The sequence below is a fragment of the Octopus sinensis genome, linkage group LG8 (assembly GCF_006345805.1).
Source record: "Octopus sinensis linkage group LG8, ASM634580v1, whole genome shotgun sequence".
In the NCBI taxonomy this organism is placed as follows: Eukaryota; Metazoa; Mollusca; class Cephalopoda; order Octopoda; family Octopodidae; genus Octopus; species Octopus sinensis.
Window position 1 is genome coordinate 21883394 of NC_043004.1, and position 26958 is coordinate 21910351.

General features: G+C 34.3%; 1 protein-coding gene across 1 annotated transcript in view; it reads left to right on the forward strand.

Annotated features, from left to right (window-relative positions):
• Window positions 1-3044: 3044 nt before the first annotated feature.
• Window positions 3045-26958, forward strand: part of LOC115215149 (atrial natriuretic peptide receptor 3) — a 55630-nt gene continuing 31716 nt past the window's right edge. Inside the window, exon 1 of the mRNA XM_036505276.1 lies at window positions 3045-4994. Coding sequence (XP_036361169.1) covers window positions 4322-4994 — 673 coding nt within the window. The 5' untranslated portion in view covers window positions 3045-4321. The remainder of the gene's footprint in view (window positions 4995-26958) is intronic.

A 26958-nucleotide genomic window follows, 5' to 3' on the forward strand; every position in this document is an offset into this window, starting at 1 on the left:
TATATAATATATATATATATATATACATATATATATATACATATATATATATATATATATATAATATATATATATATATATATATATATATACATGGGGGGCGAGTTGTAAGGCGGCAGAAACGTTAGCGCGCCGGGCGTAATGCTTCGCGGTATTACGTCTGCCGTTACGTTTTGAGTTCAAATTCCACCGAGGTCGACTTTGCCTTTCATCCTTTCGGGGTCAATAAATAAAGTACCAGTTTCGTACTGGGGTCGATGTAATCGACTTAATCTTCTTGTCTGTCCTTGTTTGTCCCCTCTATGTTTAGCCCCTTGTGGGTAGTAACAAAAAATATATATATGTGTGTGCGTGTGTGTGTGTATGTATATATATTCATGTGTAATGTACAACTGAGCTTAGAAACGCACAGGGATAAGATATTTCCCAACATTGAAGTCGATTGTAATATTTTTTATTATGGGGGTAAATTTACTTTCAGCAAATTCTCTGAATGTCAAGAGCATCACTGATCACGTATGTAATTATTGAGAGGCGACACGAAATTTTCATAACACAGTATTCGTGTGGTGTGCATTTAAATGGCCAAATTACGGAAAGTGTGAACAAACATAGAAACGCACACGTACACAAACACATACACACACAAGCACACACACAAACTCTCTCTCCCTTTTTCTCTCTCTCTCTCTCTCTCTCTCCTCTATCTGTCTCTCTCACGCAATCACAAGCAAAATAAAAACGTGTGTATACGTTTCAAATTTTATATGTGTATATATATATAGCTATATATCTGAACATTATTATTTTATATGCGTGACTACGAAAAAACACGCGCGTGCATACAAACACAGCGCACACACACACACACACACACGCACACACACAGAAACACACACACACACAGAAACACACACACAAACACACACACACACACACACAGAAGCACACACACACAAACACATACACACACACAGAAACACACACACACACGTATATTTTCGTACAAGTCTATGAATCAATGAATAGTGAATGTTTAAAATTTATATAACGATGTATATATATGCTTATATATATATATATATATATATATATACGCGCACACACACACACACATATATATAATATATGTATATATAATATGTATATATATATATATATATATATATATATATATATATATATATATACCTTATGTATGCATGTATTGCATCTCTGTACATCCCTACTCTGTATGTATGTGTGTGTGTATTCATATATATATATATACACATATATATTTGTTTATATATAGCAGGTGTGTACGTGTCCTTCTTCATTGTCATGTAGAACACTAATACGATCGTAAGAATAAGATAGATGTAGTTGTCGAAGGCTCTTTAGTCACAAAACGACAGTAGCCCCAGCTTGGTCGGGAAATGTTTAAAATCATTACGAAAATGTTTGAGGTAGCCACGAATTATGCGTAGGGGGAGGAGTTTGTGGAGGAACCTTAATGTAGTGGTACGTTTATTTACATTTGTATCTTAGGTGATTAATATTCCCACGTAACGGCTACTCTCTCTATTGTATGTGCTTAGGTGTGCGAGTTTTTATTTCTATTCACTTATGTGTTTGTATATTTGTTAGTATGTGTGTATGTTTGTGTTTGTCTGCGTGTGATGGATTGCGTGTTTGTGTTAAAGAGTGACTTTCATGTTCAGGAACTTAAAAATTCTCTCTCTTTCTCTCTCTCTCTCTCTCTATGTATATATATATATATGTGTGTGTTTGTTGTGTGTGTATAATATATCTGTATATATATATATCTATGGGATATATATATTATATTTATAAATATATATGTATATATATATATATATATAATGTATAATATATGTTATATATATATTGTATATACTATGTATATATATTATATGTATATATATACACACATACGTATATATATTATATGTGTACATACATATATACATACATATATATATGTATGTGTATATATATATATGTATATACACACATGCATATATACACATATATACATGCATATACACATATATACATGCATACATACATAACTATATATATGTATAGTTATATACATCCATATCTTTGTGTGAGTGTATGTGTGTGTGTTTGTGTGTATGTGTATGTATGTGTGTGGGTGAGTGTATAATGAGAGAAAGAGTGAGAAAGGGGAAGGAAGGAGTAGGTGGTCACAGCGAATGAAATGGTGTAGTTGTACCTCAGTGGATTTTCGAAAAACTTTTTATCGATTTTCATCCTAATCTCATCCCTATTACCTGAAATGTTTTTCACTCTCACCTGCACACAAAACCTAACATCTTTTGACACAAAATAGGATGATATGTGACCAAAATCAATAAAACTACTGTGAAACATCTGAGGGTCTACCAATAAATCACACGCCCTCACCAGTATTTAGGTTATGGTTACAAAGGTATGAGTTTAAATTACGCGTGAAAATTCTGAGTAAAAAGTAAAATAAAATTTTCTGTAATCAGTCGCAACATTTACTATTGAGTATCACAGAGACACACCCACCCACACAAACGCACATTCGCATATGCGTGTGTATATACACCCACACAAGTATACATTACATACCAATTTACATATCTATTTTTAACTCCTGATTCTCCACCCCCATATATATATATATACACTTTGTATATATATATACACTTTGAATTTCTTTTCTTTTTACTCTAAGAGTAATCTTAGTCTTACGAAAAAAAGAAAGCAAAAATGTAAACTAATATGACCCCATAAAAAAAAACAAATAAGTTAACGCTACGTGTTACCTCCTTTCATAATGGACGCCTTAAATTGTCATTAGACGAACTTGCGTAACGTTTTTATTTATTATTTTTCAATATAGCATTAAGTGATCCTTAGCCGAAATTGCGTGGGTGTAAAAAAATTGTGTTTGTTTGTGTGTGCGTGTGTGTATGTATGTGTGTGTGTATGTGTGAGTGTGTGCGTGTGCATGTGTGTGTGTTCCTTGGTGTGTATAAGTATATACATACGTGCGATTTAGCGTCCGTGCAATCTAGGTATGTGTGTCTGAACATCTATATGTGAGCGCGTCTTTTCGTTCGCTTCGCATTCGCTGTCTTCAACTGCATTGGAACAACTGCATCTAAGATAAAATACATCGGAATAACAGGCGCACACTTCCAGCGCTTCAACTCCACAGACTCATTCAGTCACACTGCCGTCAGCGCCTAACATTAACGTCGACAATGCTAGCAACACTTGCTTCCACTTCTCAGCCTCACAGACCGGAACTGTCTGCTAGAACACCAGTGATGATCCGTTACTGATATACATACATACATACATACATACATACATACATACATATATATATATATATATATATATATATATATATATATATATATATATATATATATATGGGTGTGTATGCTTGTATATTATGTATGTGTGTGTAATATTTTAGACAACAAATCTCACGAAATGACAGTTGAAAAAAAAACATAATAAATATCTCAAAAAATAATAGTTTGAACAATTTAAAAATTAACACTCGCACTTGTGTACTTACAAATCAACGTATTCAAGCTCACTGCCACCACAGATACACATACACACACACACACACACACACACGATATATATATATATATATATATATATATATATATATATATATATTATATATACAAATACACACACATACACACATATATCGTCATCACGGATACATCTTTTATATATTATTACATGATTGACATCGGGAGAAAAATAAATTGTACTTTTCGCGTATAAGATTTAATTTCTATTTGTTAGTTTTTCTATATAAATTACAATAATCGATTAGACTGTGCCATATATTTATATTGTATATTATATATTTCCCGATTGATAAAGTAACCTCATACACACACACACACACACACACGCTCACAAACTCATGAAAACACATAAAGAAGAATTGATCGATTAGTTTAGCCGTTTATCTGTTAGATGTCAGTTTGTCTATTCTAGTTCTGAATGACTTGTTTTGTGATTTCGGAAAAGTTGTCATTAACGCAACTTTTGTTGTGGAGATAGTTTGCTACAGAGCTGCAAATAATGCCGACTGCACAATTACCTCCACCGCTGATAGAATCACAACAGAAACAACAACATCAACAGATTTTTTTCCAATATCACCGTCGCATCAACATGTATACCACACACGGCCAAAAGTAGTGGCGATGTTTAGCTAAAAATACAAACAAAATAATTGGAAACACCATATTTCTCCTACACAATCTGTTTAAAGTTTACAGAGATGGCTCTGCGACTCTTAGTCCCTTGGTTTCTATTTCTACATTGTTCTTCTAGAGTAGAATGCAAAACTGTGAACATCGTGGTGATTTTACCGACCAACGAGCAATGGCTATTTTGTCTCCAGCGTGTTTTACCCGCAATAAGACTCGCCATGGACAATCTTCCAAAAATATCAAATTTGACATTTTCGGTCAAGTCTGGAGATTCGAAGTGTTCAATAGCACATGGCATAAAAGCATCTATTGATTTATACATGCAAACCCAAATTGATGTTTTTTTTGGACCCGTTTGCGATTATGCCGCTGGACCCTTGGTGCGACAAGCAAAATTTTGGAATATACCAGTAATTACAGCTGGTTCAATGGCAATGGACTTTTCGAGCTACCGTTTTGAAACCTATCCTACTTTGACTCGAGTTGGTCCAGTAAACTTCAGTAGCCTTTTCACATTCTTCCTTCGACTTTTCAAATCCTATGAATGGACACGGTTTGTGATACTTTATTCAAAATCAGCATATTCCAATATTGTCACCAACATGTGTCATTTAACTATAGAAGCACTTCATTATAATTTCATGGAAAAACGCTCTATCTATCAACAAAGACTGTTCAAGTATGACCCTGGAGTGGATATTAACCGGATGCTTCAAGAGGAGGTCACTGACATGTATGCAGGTAATTAATCCTTTTTTTTTAAATTGAGTATAACTGGGGTTTACACACGCGCGTCGATTACAATTTCCCTTCATATACAGGCAAATTCCAACCAACCTATACATACATACAAACAGATATACATACATACAAACATGCATACACATACATATACACATACATGTATACCTGCATGCCTACATACATACATAAATGGGAAAACCGAAAGTAGTTCAGTTTAGTATATGAACATTGAAACACTAAGCATTTCACAAGCTTACGCGTTTTCACACAATCAGTCACAGATTTTATTCCCGTGTGTGTGTGTGTGTTTGTGTATGTATGTGTGTGTGGGGGGGTACGTGCGTGTGTTTGTGTTCATTCCTATACTTTATACTTATGCGAGTACGTTTGTCAGCGTGTACATAGCGATACATACCTTACGTATAAACGCACGAGCTGATGCACGCCTACTACCACATATACAATTAAACAACTTTTGATCAGGAAGCATACTTTAAAAACTTGGTTTATATTCGCTTCAGCATTCCTTGTTGTGGTTCGATTAATAGAATCAGCATATAACACGTATCCGAAATGCACGTGTGTAGAGAAGTGTTCACATGTGTATCGTAAATTGTATATCTGCATCTTACATGGCAATTAAATACGTCAGTAATTACACATATAAAGCACGCGTTCTTACATAGTGGTGGTTAGAATAATATTAATACATATATAACACGCACTCGCCTATAATAGTGTCTACGACACTATAAACATGTGCATAGTAGCTATTTTAAAAAAAACACTCTATATAGCAGCATGTAGAATAGTTCCTACTGTATGCATACATGCATACACACACACACACAAGCACACATACACACATACACACACACATGACTATCAGTGACTACTGTTAATTTTTATATAGTCATACCAAATACTATGTAAATATGTGTACACTAATAATCAGTTGCTGACACTATTTTTTTTTCTATTTTCTTAATAATATACAATTCAATATAACTACAATAGAATTATGTTTTGCGTATATGGTGTGTGTGTGAGAGAGAGAGAGTGTGTGTATGTATGTTTGTTTGTGTTTGTTTGTTTCTGTGTGTGTGTGTGTGTGTGTGTGTGTGCTTTCTATTTTCCAAACTTGGTTACCTGAGTTGCTTCGAAGAAATTATTTCTTTTTCGAAATGCAGAGAAAGTCCGCATAATCAGTGTTACGAGGAACAGGTTATATGTTAGCCACACAACGTGTAGAGAAGCGTTGTATAAATTTTATCGAGGTAAAGATTTTTATAACTTCATAAGAATTCAGATTTCTACAAATGATTACGCGCGCGCGCGCTTCAACACACGGCAACACACATTCTTTAAAAAAAAACAGCTGTTGCTTTTAACACGTATTTTGATATTGATGTTGCTACTGCTAACAACAATGAAGGTAACAGGGTGTTGTTACTACTATTACTACTACTACTACTACTACTACTACTACTACTACTACTACTACTACTATTACTACTACTACTACTACTACTACTACTACTACCATAATTCATCGCAGTTATTATTATTGTTATTATTATTATTATTATTATTATTATTATTATTATTATTATTATTATTATTGTTATTATTATTATCATAGCGGCGGGCTGGCAGAATCGTTAGCATGCTGGGCAAAATACTTGGCGGCATTTCGTTCACCTTAACGTTCTGCGTTTAAATTCTGTCGTGGTCGACTATGCCTTTCATCATTTCGGGGTCGATAAATTAAGTACCAGTGGTGTGCAGGGGACCATCTAATCAACTGCTTCACCTAGAGTAGAAAAGTTGTTTATTATATATTATTATTATTATTATTATTATTATTATTATTATTATTATCATTATCATTATCATTATTTTATTATTATTATTATTATTATTATTATTATTATTATCATTATTATTATTATTATTCCTTCTTTCTTCAAATTTCCTTCCGTTTCTCGCCGAATGTTTTCCGTTACACCTAGGGCAGAGAAGCTCATTGTATGCATTCCCAGATTATACACGCAAATTCACAGATTGTTATGGTTATTATTATTATTATTATTATTATTATTATTATTATAAATCATCGGATTTGGCAGAATCGTTAGCATGCTGGGCATAATGCTTGGCGGCATTTCTTTCGTCTTTACATTCATAGATCGAATTCCGCCGAGGTCGATTTTGCGTTTCGTCCTTCTGCGGTCGAAGAAATAAGCTTCAATGATCACCTTACCTCACTCACTCACCAAAATTTCAGGCCTTCTGCCTGTTGTAGGAAGGATTATTATTATCAATGTTTTTGCTGTTATCGTTGTTGTTAGTCTTACTATACAATCATCAATGTCGTGGCGTTGTGGGATAGGTTATTAACTCATACAACATACAACGTAATTAAAATCCTTAATTACCAATTCTATGTAAATGCTCGACTCGAAAGGTTGCAGTCATAAAATAAAGAAGCAAACTTGTTAAGTGGAAATTATGTTAAGAGACTAACACCTTGGCTTGTGAAACAAACATTACAAACTTAGCTCAACATCATACTTTGATGAGCATTAATTATACGTTAACTAAAACTGGATAACATTCCCAAAATATATATATACATATATATATATATATATATATATATATAATATATATATATATATATATATATACCTGTATACATATATATATATTTATATACCTATATATCTATAAATACGTATATATATCAATTTATATACATATATATATACATACATATATATACATATATATGATAATGATATGAATATATATATATATATATATATGTAAATATATATGTATATATATATATATATATATATATATATATATGTATGTATATATATATGCGTGTGTGTGTATACATACATATACACATAATATACATACATTAATATATGTGTAAATACATAATGCACAGACGTCTATACATATATATATATATATATATATATATATAATATATATATATATATACATATATATACGCAATAATAATGTGCGTGTATGTATCTATGCATATATGTATGACACACAGTTTGTGTATGTATATATGTACATCTATTTACATTTTAGGTATGGCTGTTTATACACTCACGCACGCCCGCACATGCATACTCCAACTGACTTTATGTCTATGCGTGAACGCGTATGTATATTTTATTAGTCGCAGCAAAATTGCTGGACATGTTTGCATATTCTAAACTTAACACTTGTTCGTAACACTTGACTTCTCTCTTATATTGGGTCACGAACTCTATAAAGTTTTACGAACTGCAGAAATAGCCATTAAAATTTTCTCTGAATGTACACTTTAACTTGTTTTGGTCAGTGACAACTGCATAAAAGTACGCCTAGAGGGAAAAGAATAGATTGGTTTTGATCGGAAGGCACATACACGCAGAGACACATGTATATATATATATATATATATATATATATATATATATATATATATAAGCAATAGTAAATCTTAGAGCGAGTTATAAACAGTAGCTGCAACACATCGTGACGTAAATGGCAAATATACGTCACTATATATATATATATTAATATATACACGTATACATAAGTATATATATATATATTTATATATTATATATATATTCATATATACACGTATATATATATATATATATATTATGTATATTGCATATATATATATATATATATATACACATACTCACACACACCTATATATACATGTGTATGTGTATATTTACGTTTATGTATGTATATTTACATTGTCTCGTCTTTTCAGGAACGGACGTTGGAGGACAGAAAGTTTAAAGCTGTATTTGAGAAAATGTTAGCTGACATAGTAGTCTTGATACCTATTTCTTTATTACCCACAAGGGCCTAAACACAGAGGGGACAAACAAGGACAGACATAGGTATTAAGTCGATTACATCGACCCCAGTGCGTAACTGGTACTTAATTAATCGACCCCGAAAGGATGAAAGGAAAAGTCGACCTCGGCGGAATTTGAACTCAGAACGTAACGGCAGAGGAAATACGGCTACGCAATTCGTCCGACGTGCTAACGTTTCTGCCAGCTCGCCGCCTTAAAAAACACTTTGATACCATCTGAATATTGAAAAAGTGTTACCTGTATTATGATGATCCGCGCTGGCTCTCATAATACCGATACTTTTACTGATGCGCAGTGCTCAGTGGACATTATAAGTCCTGTAGGACATGACGTGGACAGCTGCAACAGAGACTAGGAAGCTGTGGCTTGCAGGAAGGGACACAGCAGGCGTTGTGATTGCGTCTACTCGCTAGACTTTATTCCCGCATTTTTAAACAAGGCATTAGACTCTATTCAGAGGGCCATGTGATGCTTCTTGAGACTGGTCAATTCCTGGCTAGAGATGATTACTGCTGGAAGGCCACATATGTGTGGCACCAGGTTTCGTCTCCTTGCCATCCTTCCGGAAAGAGTCAAATTTCTACGAATTGCCACCAAATATTGTAATCCTATAAATTACTAAGTGCGTGTCATGATCATGATTAAGAAAGACACCAACTGTCCTGCCCTGCCTAGAGCATGAAGGCCGAGCTGTTGGCCAAGTTCAAGGATGTGATCGAAGAACTTCGATAGGAGTCAGTAAAAAACGCAAATGCCAAGTACTGGAGCTGAATTAAAGCCATAGTTGAAGCTGAGGGCTGTTACTTTGAGTAAATTGTCATCGCTCAATAATAGATGATGATGTTTGATATTTGAAAATAATTAAATTTTTGGATGGGCTCCTGCGGTTTCCTTTTCTTTTATGCAAACTGCCAAATTTAGCCTGGACGGTCAGTGTGTAACTTATATATACATACATACACACACATATATATATATGTATATATATATATATATAAATATATATACGTATATATATGTATATATATATATATATATATATATATATGTATATATATATGTATGCATATGTATACATATATATATATATATATATTTATATATATATATATGTATATATATATATATGTATGTATATATATATATATGAATATGTGCGTTTGTGTATGTGTGTGTATAAGAGGTTGAATCAATATGTATTCGAACTGTTGCCTTAGTAACAAAGCTAAAGCTTGTGGCGTAGAGCCACTTGGCAAAGATTGACCTCAAACTCTATGTGCATGCGCACTTTTAACGTTCTAGCTCACTTCTGCTGTTTACAGCTGTGCGTAGAATGATGGAGATGTAGCATGTCACCATTGCATTAAGCATGACAGAGAAAGTTGTCATGGTGATACTTGTTCAGAGGCGTAACCAAGGTGGCAGAAAGTGTATGGAGAGGGATATATGAGCCGAAAACTAGTGTACGAGTCGTTCAGGCGATTCCAAAATGGCCGAAAAAATGTCGATATTAAGGACGTTCTCAGAGTCCTGCACCCAGCGCAGAACCGATAAAAAACATCGCAGATGTGCGTGCAGCTGTGAAGGGGAAATCGTCGAATCACCATCCGTGAGTTACCAGATTAATTACAGTTCAGTTCAGTCCATTATCACTGAAGACTTATGTATAAGACGCGTGTCTGCCAAGTTTGTGCCAAAACTGCTTTCAGCTGACCAAGAAGACACTTGGGTTTCAGTTGCACAATATCTCCTTGATTGTGTTGAGACAGGTGAAACCTTTCTGAATACTTCGCGGAGGCCTCTGAGTAGGCACCTTCAAGCTTTTGGTAAAATTTGATGCACATTCTCTGCTGAACTTTCTCTGTAATGATCATTGCGATGATCACACGTTGCACAACTTCATTCCAAGCACTGATTTAACTAGCGGAATCGAGCTAGAACATTAAAAGTTAGTGCGAATGCAAAGAAGAGCTCAAGGTCATTCTGTTTCAAGTAGTGTTACCCCGCGTGATATAGCTTCGTTACAATGGCAACAATCCAGATACTTAATGATCACACCACGTATATATATATATATACACATATATATATATATAATATAAAAAATGGGACAAGAAAGCAAAACATCCAGAAGGCGATACAAAAAACATGGACAGGTCATTCGAAGCCTTTAATCTTCAGTCAAGAACCGGATCATCCTCGCAATTTCGCAAGATTAATCAGCCCAAATTGCGAGGATGATCCGGTTCTTGACTGAAGATTAAAGGCTTCGAGTGACCCGTCCGTGTTTTTACTATCGTTTTCTGGATGTTTTGCGTTCTTGTCTTTTGTATTTTATATATGTATATATTTATATATAGCGGTGTATGTACACTCTGTTCTCTATATATATATATATATATTATATATATATATATATATATAATATATATATATATATGTGTGTATAATATATATATATATATATATATATATATATATATATATGTGTGTGTGTATGTATGTATGTATGTATGTATGTATGCACTTGAGACTTGTCTCGTACTGTGTCGTCACATTTCAGGAGGACCTTTGCAGCTCCATTATGACACGTTACAGTGTAATTTCTTGTCGTTGTTTCGTTTTTTTTTTATAGTCCCTGTCTTCGTTAACAATCTGTCTTTCTTTTTTCTTCGACGTTGTTTTCTCATCTCCCCGTCTCCTCTTGATGTTCTCTTAAAGATTGGCTTAAATATTTTAGTGATATTTCTGTCTTTTGAGTTAGGCATGCTTAGAACGTAAATGATTTCCAACGAAATTTCATCAATGTAATTGATTAATATAATTAGTTTATATTATCTTTTATTGGCAGCCCATCAAATCTTTAGTTTGCGATGGTCCCCGCTCCAAAGCTGAGTGTATACACATAATTATCGAAGGCATTGCTAATTACCTGTAGCACGAAGCTGAGGAGAATAGACGGGTCTGGAGTGCGTTGGTGACCTCCTACAGTAGAATGGAACTCCTCTCCAAATGTTACATTGTGTCGTTATTTTGCATGTTGCTTTGGTGTAAAATTATTGAAACAACAGGTCAGCTTCTGGTCTATGCCGAAATTCTTCAATTTCCGAACAGTGTTCCGAACAGATTGTAGAACGCCTTTATAAAATCTATGAATGAACTCGTTTTCTTGGTGTCGTAATATTTCGCGCTCAAGGTTGCAGAAGTTGAAAGTCTGTTCATTAGCGAAACAACTTTTATAGATGGCAATTTTCTTTCGCTTTGGACTGGTCTGTCTTGTGGTTTCACTGAACGAAGAAAGATTCTGAATATTACGTAGCTGATGGTATGGCATTTCAGGCACAGTTGTACAGGGTTAGTTAAAAAGGAGAATGATCAGCGACTTGGTCTGGGGTGTCAGTCATTTACAAGTCTGTCAGTCTTTTCTCAGGTGGTTGTAAAACTAAACTATCGGTCACAAAGAAAGTATCAGGTGTGTGTGATAAAGAAGGGAACTAAAGAACGATCAGCACACAAGAGAAGTAACAAATTAGTATAAGAACATTAATAGGAAAATTGTAATGGAAATACAGGATACAGCAGAAAAGATAAGAAGCTGAACAATATGAGATTATGGAAGAATCACTTTAAACCCATTCCAACAATTAAAAGTCCTGTTAGAGTAAACATTATCCAAAACAGAAGTAAAACAGCTTTCAGAATAAGGGAAAAGTAATGATGATAAGGTGCAAATAGCGATGTTCAGAACAATAGAAATTAACAGAGTATTGTAGACATAGCGATAATGAATGTGCAGGAATCTTTGAAGGACGATGGATACCCAAAAATGCAAGAAGAAATTGAAGCTGCGATGAGGTCTCCCGGAACAAACAGAAGTCAGCAACATGCCCACTGTATTACTGAGACATAGATACCACAACACACAAACAGACACACACACACAGACACACACAGACACACATACATACACACACACACACACACACACACATACCACACACACATATAATATATATATATATAAACAATTCATAAATAAGGGCAAACGAAAAATTTATAATGCCAAATATGCCGAAAAATTGGACGTATTGTCCATTAACCATATAATCTTAACCTGTAAAGGTATTTTTTAATATGCTGGCCATTGATAAAATTTTATTCGAAAAGAATTTTTTTCGAAAAAGATTTTATCCTACGTTAGATATATATTAATATATATATATATATATATATATATGGAAATATATAATATATATATATATATATATATATATATATATATATATATATATATATATATATTATATATATATATATATATATATGGAAATATATATGGAAATATATATATATATATTATTAATATAATATATTGAAATATATGTGACAATTATTCGGTAGCCATGCTGAAACTCCGAGTTACGGATGTCGGGCCGGAAACCCACGTTGGCATCTCTTTAGTTCTATATATATATCTACAAAATATATCTACAAGGTCATTCTGTTTCAAGTAGTGTTACCGGAAGAAACAAATGGTATGAGATGAACTCCATTTGCTTAGTGTTGTTTCTACTATAAGATGCGGTGGACTATAGGCATAACATCCTATAGATCATCCGAGACCTGAATATGAAGTGTACACTTCACAGGTCATGTGAGTCGCTGTGGCTAAGTGAAATTTCACAATATATATATATATATATAAGTTTAACAATTAAGGATAATCTCTTAATAAGGGATCTTAACAAGAAATTATCGGGTAGCTAGCGTGAAAACCTCATAAAAGAAAAGAATTCGAAAATAATTTTTTTCTTTTGAACAATTAATTATATCAATTGTATAGAGGGCATTATTACACATAAATGCCTCACACTAGGAGGACAAAGTCATTCACTTACCAAATTATACTAATCATACCCAAATGCAGTTTTTCAAAGCAAGACATTAAAAAATGAATTTAGTTTCTGTATCACAGTGATTTCACATTCAACTTTACGTCTAATGATCGTCAGCAGAACTGATTCTGAACACATCATAAATAAACTACCAACCTACGTAGCGAAGCGAACAGACAACTGCTTCCCCGGAGTGAGCAGTTGTCTGTTCGTCTTCGCTCGTAAGGTCGGTAGTTTATTTATGATGTGTTCAGAATCAGTTCTGCTGACGATCATTAGACGTAAAGTTGAATGTGAAATCACGGTGATACAGAACTAAATTCATTTTTTAAATGTCTTGCTTTGAAAAACTGCATTTGGGTATGATTAGTATAATTTTGGTAGTAATGACTTTGTCCCTCCTAGTGTGAGGCATTTATGTGTAATAATGCCCTCTATACAATATATATATATATATATATATTATATATATATATATATATATAATACACACACACAGATATGCAAGTTTTATAAAAATTCACATACATACATGCATGCATACATATATACATACATATATATAGGCGCAAGAGTGACTGTGTGGTAAGTAGCTTGAGTACAAACCACATGGTTCCAGGCTTAGTTCTACTGCATGGCACCTTCATCACGCTTGTTCTACTCTAGCTTCTGGCCGACCAAAGCATTGTGAGTGGATATGGTAGACGGAAACTGAAAGAATCCTGTCGTATATATATATATATGTGTGTGTGTGTGTGTGTGTGTGTGTGTGTATATATATATATATGTATATATATATATATGTATGTATATATATATATATGTGTGTATGTATATATGTATATATATATATATATGTATGTATATATATATATATATGTATGTATATATATATGTATTATATATATATGTATGTATGTATATATGTATGTATGTATATATATATATATATATATATATATATATATATATATATATATTATAGAAATACGCATGCATATACATGCACATACGTTGTGTGTGAATTTATGTATATTTAAGCATATATATATAATTATACTTTTGTACACGTATATACATGCCTGAAAGAAGGAGTAGATAGACATCCGACAACAAATGAAGGGTCCCTTCTCTGTGTTTAATTTTCCTATTTTCCATGTTTTTTTCTTTTTGTTTACGTATTTTCCTCGTTTTTCTTTCATTTGTTTACGTTGCACCGTTGGTGATGTCCTGTACCCATATATGCATGTATATATACATACACTCACACACACATATATATATATGTATAATTAATATATATGCATATATATATACCGACAAATATTATTTATATATATATGCATACATACACACGCACACACACACATATATATTTATGTATATATATATAAACATTATTCCCTTACTTATGTATTAAAACGTTGAGGTACTGCACGGTGTATATATGTACATTGCGACATAGTTCATCCTCGTTCATGTTCTGTCCACTCTTGGACGAGGGCCTCAACACGTTTTCTCCACGAAACAGCATCTGATGTTATGTACACCCATGTTTCGGTGCCGGAGATTTACACAATGTCTTCATTCCAAAATCTTCTTGATGCCCCTCCTCTATTTTTCCTTGATGTACTTTCAGTCCTATAAGTTTACTATTCCATCACTTAGCCATTTTTTGTAAACGCATTTACATATTCGTATCTATAGAAACACATATAATCGCACAGAGGTTTAAAAACTATAAACGAGATGAAATGACTGAGTAGATCCGTTATATCATCGATTTACAATTGTTTCAACCGATTTCCATATCATGATTGTTGCTACATTAGGCAATGATATATTTAATTTTTATTTATTTATTAACAAGCTGATATTAATTCATATTGCATACGCTTCTTCGATATTATGAAACAATTCTAAATGTCGTAATACATAATTTACGCATTCTATTTCCTGCTAATTAGTTTAAAACATTGCGGATATCAGTGAATTTTGAGACGTGTATTTCATAAAATCATCACTCTGTGGCTGATTGTAGATAGATAGATAGATAGATAGATATATAGATAGATTGATAGATAGATAGATAGATAGATAGATAGATAGATAGATAGATAGATAGATAGATAGATAGATAGATAAGTTTCTTTATTGGCCACACAGGGCTGCACACAGATGGGACAAGTTTCAATGTAGAGCTTTTCTGTTGGGGGATGAAAAAAACAAAAAAAAAACAAAAAAAAAGAAACAAAAAAAGGTGGCGTAGGTTTTCGATCAAAAGGGATCGTAAAAGGGAAAAAAGAACAAAAAATTAAAAAAAGAAGAAAAAAAAAAGAAAAAAGGAAAAGGAACAAAAGAAAAGAGAAATGAAAAAAAGAAGAGGAAAAAAAACGATCAATAGGGATCGTGTATCAGTGTTTTTATGTATGGTGTAAAGGGGAAAGCAAGTAAGGTTTATCCGTGGGAAGAAAAGCCTACGAAAAAGACCACGGTAACCTTGGTCAATATTGTTATATGTTACCACATTTGTTTGCAAGTGGGTAACCCTCTGTTTTCAATTTCTGGGTTCATAGGATTATGCTCAAGGTGGCTTCGTCATTCATACGTGCCATCCTTGCTACATTCACCCATCTTTTTTTTTTAAATTCGCTAGACAAAACTTGCCTCTCTACTCTCACTTTCCTTTTCAAGTGGTACTTGAAGAAGTTGATGAGAGATTGACCAGAGAGGAAAGTGTTTGTCTCCAATCCTTTCAGACGCGTCCACCAGATACATTCTTTCGCCATAGCCACAAGGATGATGAAAATAGCTCTTCCTTCCCGTTTGAAGGAAGGAGGCGTGACAATATTGACGATAGACTCAGCTGATAAACCGACTCGTCCCACACGTGACAGCAGTTGTTCGACGTAAGCCCACTGGTAGGGAATTGTTGGACACTGCACGAGTGCGTGCAGAACGGTTTCGTCGCTCTGACCGCATCTCGGGCAGGTCGGCCTCGTGTTTCTCGAGCCGTGTCTGTAGAGCTTATCCAGAACGAGTCGCGCTTCTCGGTAGCACTGCCAGGCCAGGGATCTCTGGAAGTTGTCCATGGGCCCTGGCCCGAAAGTCGTCCCGAACAGGCGGGTCAGGTACTCCTCGTCGACGTCCAGGTTCGCCCCGAGCTCGTCGTCGTACCTCCCCTCCACTAATCCCCTATAGAATGCTTTGGTTGTGATGAAGTCACTCAAGGTCGACCCAGGACGGCAGAGTTGCTTGCGAGCAACGCGACACTCGCGGTGCCATTCGCCCTACCTCGGCCTCTTAGATAGATAGATAGATAGATAGATAGATAGATAGATAGATAGATAGATAGATAGATCGATAGATAGATAGATAGACAGATCTTGCATGGATGGATGAATCCTGCATGGATGGATGCATGCATGGATGGATGGCTATAAGCAATAATTCGCGCTATATCTATATAATTATGGTTATATATGAGTTTAGAAATGTGCGTGTATGTATGTGTTCTGTATGTGTGTTTTTGTGTTTTTGTGCGTGCGTGCGTGCTTGCACTCATGCATAGGTTGCGATATCTGAGTAACGAGTGTAATCGGATTCTGACTTGAAACATTTAAAAATATGAATACTATATGAATGGCGCACTTAACCCTGGAAAAGTGTTCACCAGAATTGTGTTCGGGTGTATACCAACTATCACAAATGTACTGGAGGAAGCAAACTGTCCTATTATGGAAGATTCTATCATTAATTATCCCTATGTAATGTTTTTATTTATTTCATTTGTTATCCGGGTTCCAGCTTCAGAACCATTTAATTTATGAGGTAGTAGTTTTCAGTAAATGTCCAAAAGGTACCTCTAACATCCTTGCATATAAAATGGAAGACGTTTCCTCTAAGCAAATGTCCTTGAATAATAATAGCACTTTTAACTGGAAATATCTCAAGCTGAACAGATACGAATGGATTCTGCGATGGGGGATGATAGACCTGCAACAATAAACCAAATTGTCCCTCAAACTGGAAAATAATGTTCCGGAAATAATGCGCAATTCATGCTCTATCTAGTAGGTATTAAATGAAGTTATGTCACTAGCACTGTTTGTCATCGCATTTTATAATGAAAGCCGGTTCTAACAATCATGAAAGATCATATGTCACGAAATCAGCACGAAATGCTTATATGTGTATTGTTTCAATAGCTCACAAAAGAAGTGCTAAATTCTATGGGAAAAGCGCTTAATTTGAAGTGGAAGGAAAATCTATCTTGTATCGAAGCATAAAACCTATTGCAAAAACTATATAAGAAAAACTTATGCACAAAATCAACCTGGTAGCAACAACAACAATATATATATATATATATACTAGCAGTATCCCCCGGCGTTGCTTGGGTTTGTAAGGGAAATAACTATATAAACATTTTTAGAGAGTTACTTCCCTTATATAATAGCAAAAAAAATGGGAAAAAATGGTGGTAATTTTTTTTTTTTAATCGTAGACTCATCGTAGACGTGCGCTAGTACCCAGAAGGGCTCGATATGAATCACGACTATAAGATACCCGCTTTTGGTTACACTGCACCGCAAAATGTGGGAGTAGTTAGGAATCTAAATCGTAGGAGACAGACACTCACACAACTTCACTTTTATATATAAAGATATATATATATATATATATATATATATATATATATATATATATATATATATACATACAATATACACAGATTACGAGTTCAGGTGTATACCTGTAATTATCAGATCACTGGGATACGTAACAAACTATCAAGCCACCTATCTTCGGAAATAAGTCTTCTTAAATCCAGGAAGGAGAAAGCTGATACGAAGATTAGAGTTTCTAACCATCAATGCAATGGAACAGTACAAATTTGTAAAACTTTCCAGAATGTTTACAAAACATTTAAGTACATATGCGTATGTCTAAACATGAAACTATCTGCATGAGAATACATACATAAAAACATTCAGATCTGCACATGCACTGATTCCAAAATACTGGACACATACACACAAAGTGCACAAATACCAGGTTAGAAACCGGCTCTTTCTCTGGTCTATAGTCAGATATAGTACTATCTGGTTTATAGTACTATCATGAATGTCGACCTCATTCATCAGAAATAACTGAATAAACACTTTCAGGAGCATATAAAACATGTGCAACGGGAGATGCTAAAATCGCAACAGGCCGATTCATGGATCGGTGTTCGATACCTATAACTATATCTCATTGCCTCTCATACTTTTTGTACTTCTTTCGAAGTGTTGACAATGATTTGCAGATGGGTGGGGTACTAAAGTTTAACTTCATGTTGATTGTTGCTTAGCTTTAAGTCCCTGATGGATCAGATCTATGAACCAAAAGTGTCCCTGCTATAATCATCTCAATCTTTTTGGTATATATTTTTTCATCTACTTTGTCCAAAATAACCTTACTTTCATTAAATGATAGCGTATGACTTGAAAGCTTTAGGGTCATTTTTCTAGTATACCGAGAAATCAAGTAAATCTTCCATTGCTTGTGTCTGTATGGAATACATGATATCAAACTGCGCTGCCATTTAGTTTGTGATTGCTATCGTACCAAGGACTGCATTAATCCTTGAGTTCTTATGACAGTGGGGCTTAAACTGCAAGACATTTTGCTACTATTTTATACACAACTGGGGACTAGTTAGCGGACTTCGTTTCAAGGAACTTTCTTCTTGTGGCCTACGTGATGTGAATAATTTCTTACAAGAGACTGAAATAGTTTCAACTAATCGTTTCACTGCAAACTTAATAAAACACAGTATATGATTATGAATATTAATCTAATTTTGTCCGATTTCATGTTAATTAGCGGTTCGATGTTAATTACTTGGTCACTGAAAGGTTACAATGAGTGTGTGCTGTGGTTGTACCAACGAATCCAACTGATTAACATGATTGGGAGTGAACAGAATTGATAAAACAAAAGTGGATTGGATGCAGAATATGTGCTGCGTTCGAGTCTTGTGTATCTGAAATTTCTGCAAGCCGAACTACGTTTTTCAAATAAAAATGACGAATAAGCTAAGATATAGCTTTAGGTATTCATTACTAAGTACTAACAAAGTCTTTATCAAGGCTATAACAACATTACAGTCATTGTATAGTCGTCGTCTCTGTAAAAATAGAAGATACAAGTTTAAATATATTTCAAGATGTAAGTAGCATTACGAGGTATTAAAGATATGCCTCTTTGATTAGAGGTTCGTTTCACAGTACCATGACTTCTGGTTATATCTCACTTTGTGTTAGAGCTTGATCCACCAGAAGTTGTGAATGTAATAGGGTAGATAAAAGTGGTGTGCAAACTTGTATGATATACTATGCTGAATCTCCCCTATGCTGGTAGAATACCCTTCTCACAATATACTGACATGTAGGCATGCTAACCTGTCCCTTGCTAACACACAAAAGAAGCTCCCGATCTGAGAATAACCCAATTAGCCATAGGGTCTTTATGTCATTTCTCCCCAACTACATATGGTACTGGCAGGCATATTCCAACACGATCCCATCATAAAATGTAAACAATACATTTCTTGCTTTGAAACAACATTCTATTAAAAGCTTATTAACCTTAAATAAAGGTAAACTATCATAATGGTTTTATCGTCACTGTAATAATAAATGTACTTTATTATAAATTCATTTATAATGGTATAACTGGGGAACATCGTCAGAACATAGTTATCGTCCTCACAATAATATTTTTATTTGTTGCGTACACAAGAATTACTTGTATAAGTTTTATCCACGATTCAAATCTGCCACCGTTCCGGTCATCTTTTTCTACTTTGCTGTCGAGCCGTCGCAAAAGCTTCGTGCCAGGGACCGGGTTTAACATTACTATGTGTTCATATAATAAATTCCTTATTTCTCAATATTCCCCCACAGTTTAGAAACCGACGCGTTGAGTATAATAGGAAACATGCTACATTAAAGTTAAAATATTATCTGCTAATGTATGAAGCTTAAAGTCATGTTGCTTAACGTCAGCATACGGTATTTTTTCATCTTTCGTTACATCTAAGAGTTGCATAATACGGATTGATTTCTACTAACTGAAATACTTAAATTAAATCATCGATTTTTGAAATTATTTCACATCCATCACCCCAAAAGATTTATTTTCATCTATTTATTTATACGTTTTGAAAATTTATATTTTCATGCAGTTTTCATTAGTGAATATAAAACTCCCACGAAAAGTAACTCCCACTTTGATATATGAAAATTCTCAGTATTCAAGGCTTTCACAATGTATTATTAAGGGGCTCACAATGAACCTTTCGCTGAGGGTTATACGGACAACTGTAAGAGCATTCACAATTTGATGTAAAAAAACATATATCAAGTATATAAACTGACATTTAAGTCCGTATATACAGAGGCAGAATATCCAGTTGACGTAAATAATTTTGATGATGATTTATTTTTCAATTGTAGCAACTCTAATATGGAGGTATAGATATGCAAGTGTGAAAGTCATCACAGATAATCAGAATGTATTGTATTTTGCGTATAACATATTTAACCCCATAAATTCAGTGATAGATTTTCTAACAGTTGAGTGATATGTGTTATCTGGGCCTAATTTCGGTGTAACGAGGTGTAGTCTGATATCGAAAATTACGAGTTTTGTTTTGAAGCCAACAAACGCCAACATGTCGTATATGCTGAAAAGGTAACAAAATTGAAGAATTCTGGAGAAAGCATTTTTTTTTGTTCCTTCTCGAGTCACGCCTGGCTCATTAGGGCCGGTTTCCTAGTTTCCTTGGCGTATAGGCTCCCCACCTGGACGGGACGTCGGTCCGTCGCAGGTGAGATGCATGATACAGGAGGAAAGAGTGAGAGAAAGTTGTGGCGAAAGAGTTAGCAGAAGTTCGCCATTACCTTCTGGCGGAGCCGCGTGAAACCTAGGTGTTTCGCTCATAAACACACACATCGCCCGGTCTGAGATACGAACCCGCGATCCCTCGACCGCGAGTCCGCAGCTCTAACCACTAGGCCGTGTGCCTCCACTGGAGAAAGCATTAGCAATAGTGGATCCTCTACTAGGATTATGCATAAGTGGAAAGACAATGCGTATTATTAATGTATCAGTTAACTATGTCTAACCTATAACACCACTTTTTGAAAACAGAAGAGCTTCTTGATCTATAAATAATTTTAAATGTGTAGCAATTAACCGCTCACTTTACACTCTGATTAGTCAATAATGCCTGTCATTTGGTGCAATCGAGGGATGATTTTTTAAAATTGTTTTCATAGGCAGTTAATATTAATAAAAAAAAAAGCTGTAGAACGATCAATTTGCAGCGACGCACTAGATAGCGCCACCTCATAGACATCAGTTAAAAGTACACATTTCCGATTCAGCTTACTGTTCTAGGCGTAGCTTTCATAACACAAGATTTAAGACTATTAATATCATATTTTAGTAATTCTATTAAAAGGAAATGAGAAAATGATATATTATACTAAACAACAGAAGATGTAGATTAAGCAATTTAATATTAATAGCAAAAGAGGTGCGAATAGATTTTCTTTATTTCCTAGAGCAATTAAAGTGTCAACGTCGTTATTATTTATTGTACTTGTAACAATTGATTCTTTTTTTAGCAGAACTAGAATCAGCTGCAAAATATATTAGAACAGCACTGGGTGACTTGGCCCTTTACTTTTCAAAGTCGATTTAAAGAAATACCGGAAAATTATTTGGGTCAACATTCTCGACGAGCCCTTCACCTCAAAGATGGCTGGCCATGAATTTCGACCAGTGAACTTTTCTTGTTGTTGTTGTTGTTGTTGTTGTTGTTCTTCTTCTTCTTCTTCTTCTTCTTCTTATTATTATTATTATTATTATTATTATTATTATTATTATTATTATTATTATTATTATTATTATTATCATTATTATCATTCAATAGTTTTATTTTTATAGCGTGCTTTCACTTCACTACTGAGCGCAGCTCTGTGTGCCTCAGGTATGTGCTGTGATTTGTTGTGATGCTCTGATGTTTATTGTATGGAAAGTGTTCTGCGTAGGATGTGTGCAGTGCCTAGTAGTGCAATTTTCTGTATGTTATATGTGTTTGTAAGTCCTGGTGTTTTTGTTACGTATTTGTCTGAATATTTTTTTATCATGCCTAATGCACCTACTATGATAGGAATTGTTTCTGTTTTTAGATTCCACATTCTGGTTACCTCTATTTCCAGGTCTTTGTATTTTGAAAGTTTCTCCATTTCTTTTAGAGACACGTTGTCATCTTCCGGTATTGATACATCAATTAGAAAGCATTTGTTTTCTTCATGATCTCTGACAACTATATCTGGTCTGTTGGCCTTAATTTCTCTATCTGTGTGTATCGGCATATCCCAGAGTATGGTTGCTTTCTCGTTTTCTGTGACCTTTTCTGGTGTGTGCCTATACCATCTTTTTTCTGTTGTTATTCCATAATGTTGGCATAGCTTCCAGTGTATGTAGGTTCCAACTTTGTCATGTCTGTGAATATATTCCTTCTTAGCTAGGACTGGGCAGCCAGAGATAATATGATTTATTGTTTCTTGTCCATCTCCACATATTCTGCAGTTACTTGTTATATTTCTTTTCATTACCTGTTTTTGGTAATTTCTGGTGGGGAGGCTTTGGTCTTGTGCTGCAATTAAAAATCCCTCTGTCTCTGCTTTGAGTCCTGAGCTTCTCAACCATTGCTGGGATTTTTCTGTGTCTATTTCTTTTGCGTTTAGTTTAGTCCAGTATTTGCCATGAAGGGGCTTTTCTTGCCATCGTTTTATCATGGTTCGTTGCTGTTCTGTTTTTAGTTTGGATTTCATTTGTTTTATAGCTTTTGTTCTTTCTTCATTTTCTTCTTCTTCTTCTTCATATTTATTAGGTGGTATGATTTCTTGTTTGTATTTGTCAGCTTCCTTAAATACTGAGAACAGTTTTTTGTTTTGCTCGTGTTTTGCCGCTATTTGTATCAGTTTTCCTTCCTTCTGAAGTAGATATTTTTGCAGTTCAGAAGGAAGGAAAACTGATACAAATAGCGGCAAAACACGAGCAAAACAAAAAAAAACTGTTCTCAGTATTTAAGGAAGCTGACAAATACAAATAAGAAATCATACCACCTAATTATTATTATTATTATTATTATTATTATTATTATTATTATTATTATTATTATTATTAGTATTATTATTATTCAGTGAGAGAGCAGTGCATGCCATCAACGTGACACTGGGGTAAAATATACGAAGTCCAGTATACCCATTATGATTACCCATCTGATAAGGATACGCGAGGCACATGCATCACAACCATATGTTCGCGACATGGTGATCTCATATCAAGATATATTTCTTTATTGCCCACAAGGGACTAAACATAGAGGGAACAAACAAGGACAGACAAAGGTATCAAGTCGGTTACATCGACCCCAGTGCGTAACTGGTACTTAATTTATCGACCCCGAAAGGATGAAAGGCAAAGTCAACCTCGGCAGACGAAATACGGCTACGCATTTCGCCCGGCGTGCTAACATTTCTGCCAGCTCCAAGATCTTGCAGGTGGAGCCCAGTTAGATTTTTCTTCTGGTCGAGAAACCCATCCTTCTCAAAACGTCACTGAATAAGGGTTGTTTAAGGGTGTTGACTGAAGCATTATTCAAACCCCAAAGAATCCCTCTCAACACATGGCTATGATGCTCCCCCATTACTTCTGCTCGTGATCAGAGATGCTCATAACGTCAGCTACTAAGGATCATGCTCAACTGGTTACGGTCAAACTACTGACAAGCAAATAAGTGATATTGAGCAGAATGTTTGCTGTCGCCCATCTTTTATACCAAGACAAAACAATCAGTTCAGATCAGAAGCCATGAGAACCACTGCCTGGTACTGCATCAGGGCATTTTATTATTATATTATTATTATTATTATTATTATTATTATTATTATTATTATTATTAATTTTATTATTATTACTTGTCTCCTTAATATATTAGCATATTTTGAGTCGCGTGTCGTTTTCTCACATAAACGAAAAGTACATATTCCCGAAGTTTAGTCGTTCATGAATATTGCTCCCATTTGCAATCCATTTTAAAAGCAACCAGATGAAGAGAATCGTAAGACACAAATGGATCAAGTGTAAATACTTTGATATCACATTAACAGAAAATTCTTATTGTGAATTATGTATATCTGTTGCAAGCCAGAGATTGTTCTATTGCATCATCCTACTTGGATTCGACACTTTCCTTTTCACTTCGAAATATAGCATTCTGTTCACAACAGAATGTCATATTTACAGGGATATTATTGTATGACTTCTTTACAACATTCAATGGCATATATTGCTAGGCATTAATAAAATTTGCGATGGCGGCTGATCGGTTTTGCTTACATATTAACAATAACTCAACGGCTGAAATCTGTTTTTTTCTTGTTGGGCATTAGTTCAACGTAGAGAATCCAAATAAATAATTCAGTCACTAAATATATTATTCCACGTTGTAATATATCCATAGATGCTTGTCGAATTAAAGTCATGGTTAACCGTTTCATATTTTCCTCTGCGGATGTGAGGTTGACTTAATATTTTACAATGTGTTATGTTGATATCAAGTGTCAAATAAGTTTGTCTGAAAAGATGTGAGTATTATTTTACGTTTAACGTTGTGTGTTAGTGTTTGTTTCACTTCATTTATATCTTATATATGTTACTTCATTTTCTATGCAAGATACACTGACCAGTCCTAAAAAGAAGATATATCATCATGTCTCCCATGATAATGATATATCTTGTTCTACATCACTTGTTTTAAATAATTCTTTACATTCTTGGGTCCCAATAGTAACAACAATAGCTGTAATAGAAGTAGTAGTGGCTGTAACTGTTACAGTAATTTCAATAGTAATACTTTTGCGCATGAATCCATCAGAAAGGGAGACAAATCACTGAATAATTTATTGAGCGGACAAGAAATGTATAAAAATAATATATTCAGCCATTCAAATCTGTTGCTATTCCTGTCCACGAATTTTTGCACTTGACATTTAAGCAAACGCATGGGCAGCATAGGTTGAAAACAGTCAGCTAATCATGGGAAATTTCACAATTCATAACATTACTACAACACCGTAACAGTTATATCTATATTTGCTCTAATTCGGGAAGACGTAGTTGTCAATATTTCATTATAATTACATGTATATGCACTTTACGTTGAAGGTAATCAATAGAACATGTGTTATATGTTAGTGTTAGCAGATACCATGTGCTTCATGTTATCTAATAGCGATTTATTTCACATTCAGAAATGGTCGATGAAATAGCTGCCAGGAACATCAACAGATCGATCCTACATGAATCTAAAATGAAGGAACATTTTGAGGTCGATAGATCTATTGGAAATTATAGCAATCTCTCCTTCAACTCACACTATACTCTCTTAAAACAGAAAGGGTACTTTGGATAATGTAGTTCATGATGCAGCTAAGAAGACAATGGATGGCCCAGATCGGGATGTAGTAAGCCATCAGCTTTTTCGATAACAAGTGTTATATAACAAGAATCACATGCACAACGAATACACATAATTGTTTTTAAAATAACCACGTTCCCACTTAAAATGGCATATATATATATATATATACATATATATATATATATATATATATATATATACACACATACATACATATAAATATACACACACACACAAATGCGCACACACACACACACACACACACACACACATATATATATATATGTGTGAGTGTGTGTGTGTGTGCGTGTGTGTGTGCGTGCGTGCGCGTTTGTGTGTGTGTATATATATGTATGTATGTATGTGTGCATATATATATATATGTATATATGTAGGTCCCGGGTTGATTCGGGGTTAACCACAGTAAATAAGGTACTCAATACATAGTAGAGTAAAATTAATTTATTATATAGAAGGAGCTTCTACAGGACTAGAACTGTTTCATTCAAGAGAAATCTTCAGGAAGCTAGTTAACAAGAATTGTATTGGCATTTATACATTTAGGCAGGTTTAAAGGGGTGTTGGTGGGGGACTTTTTGGGG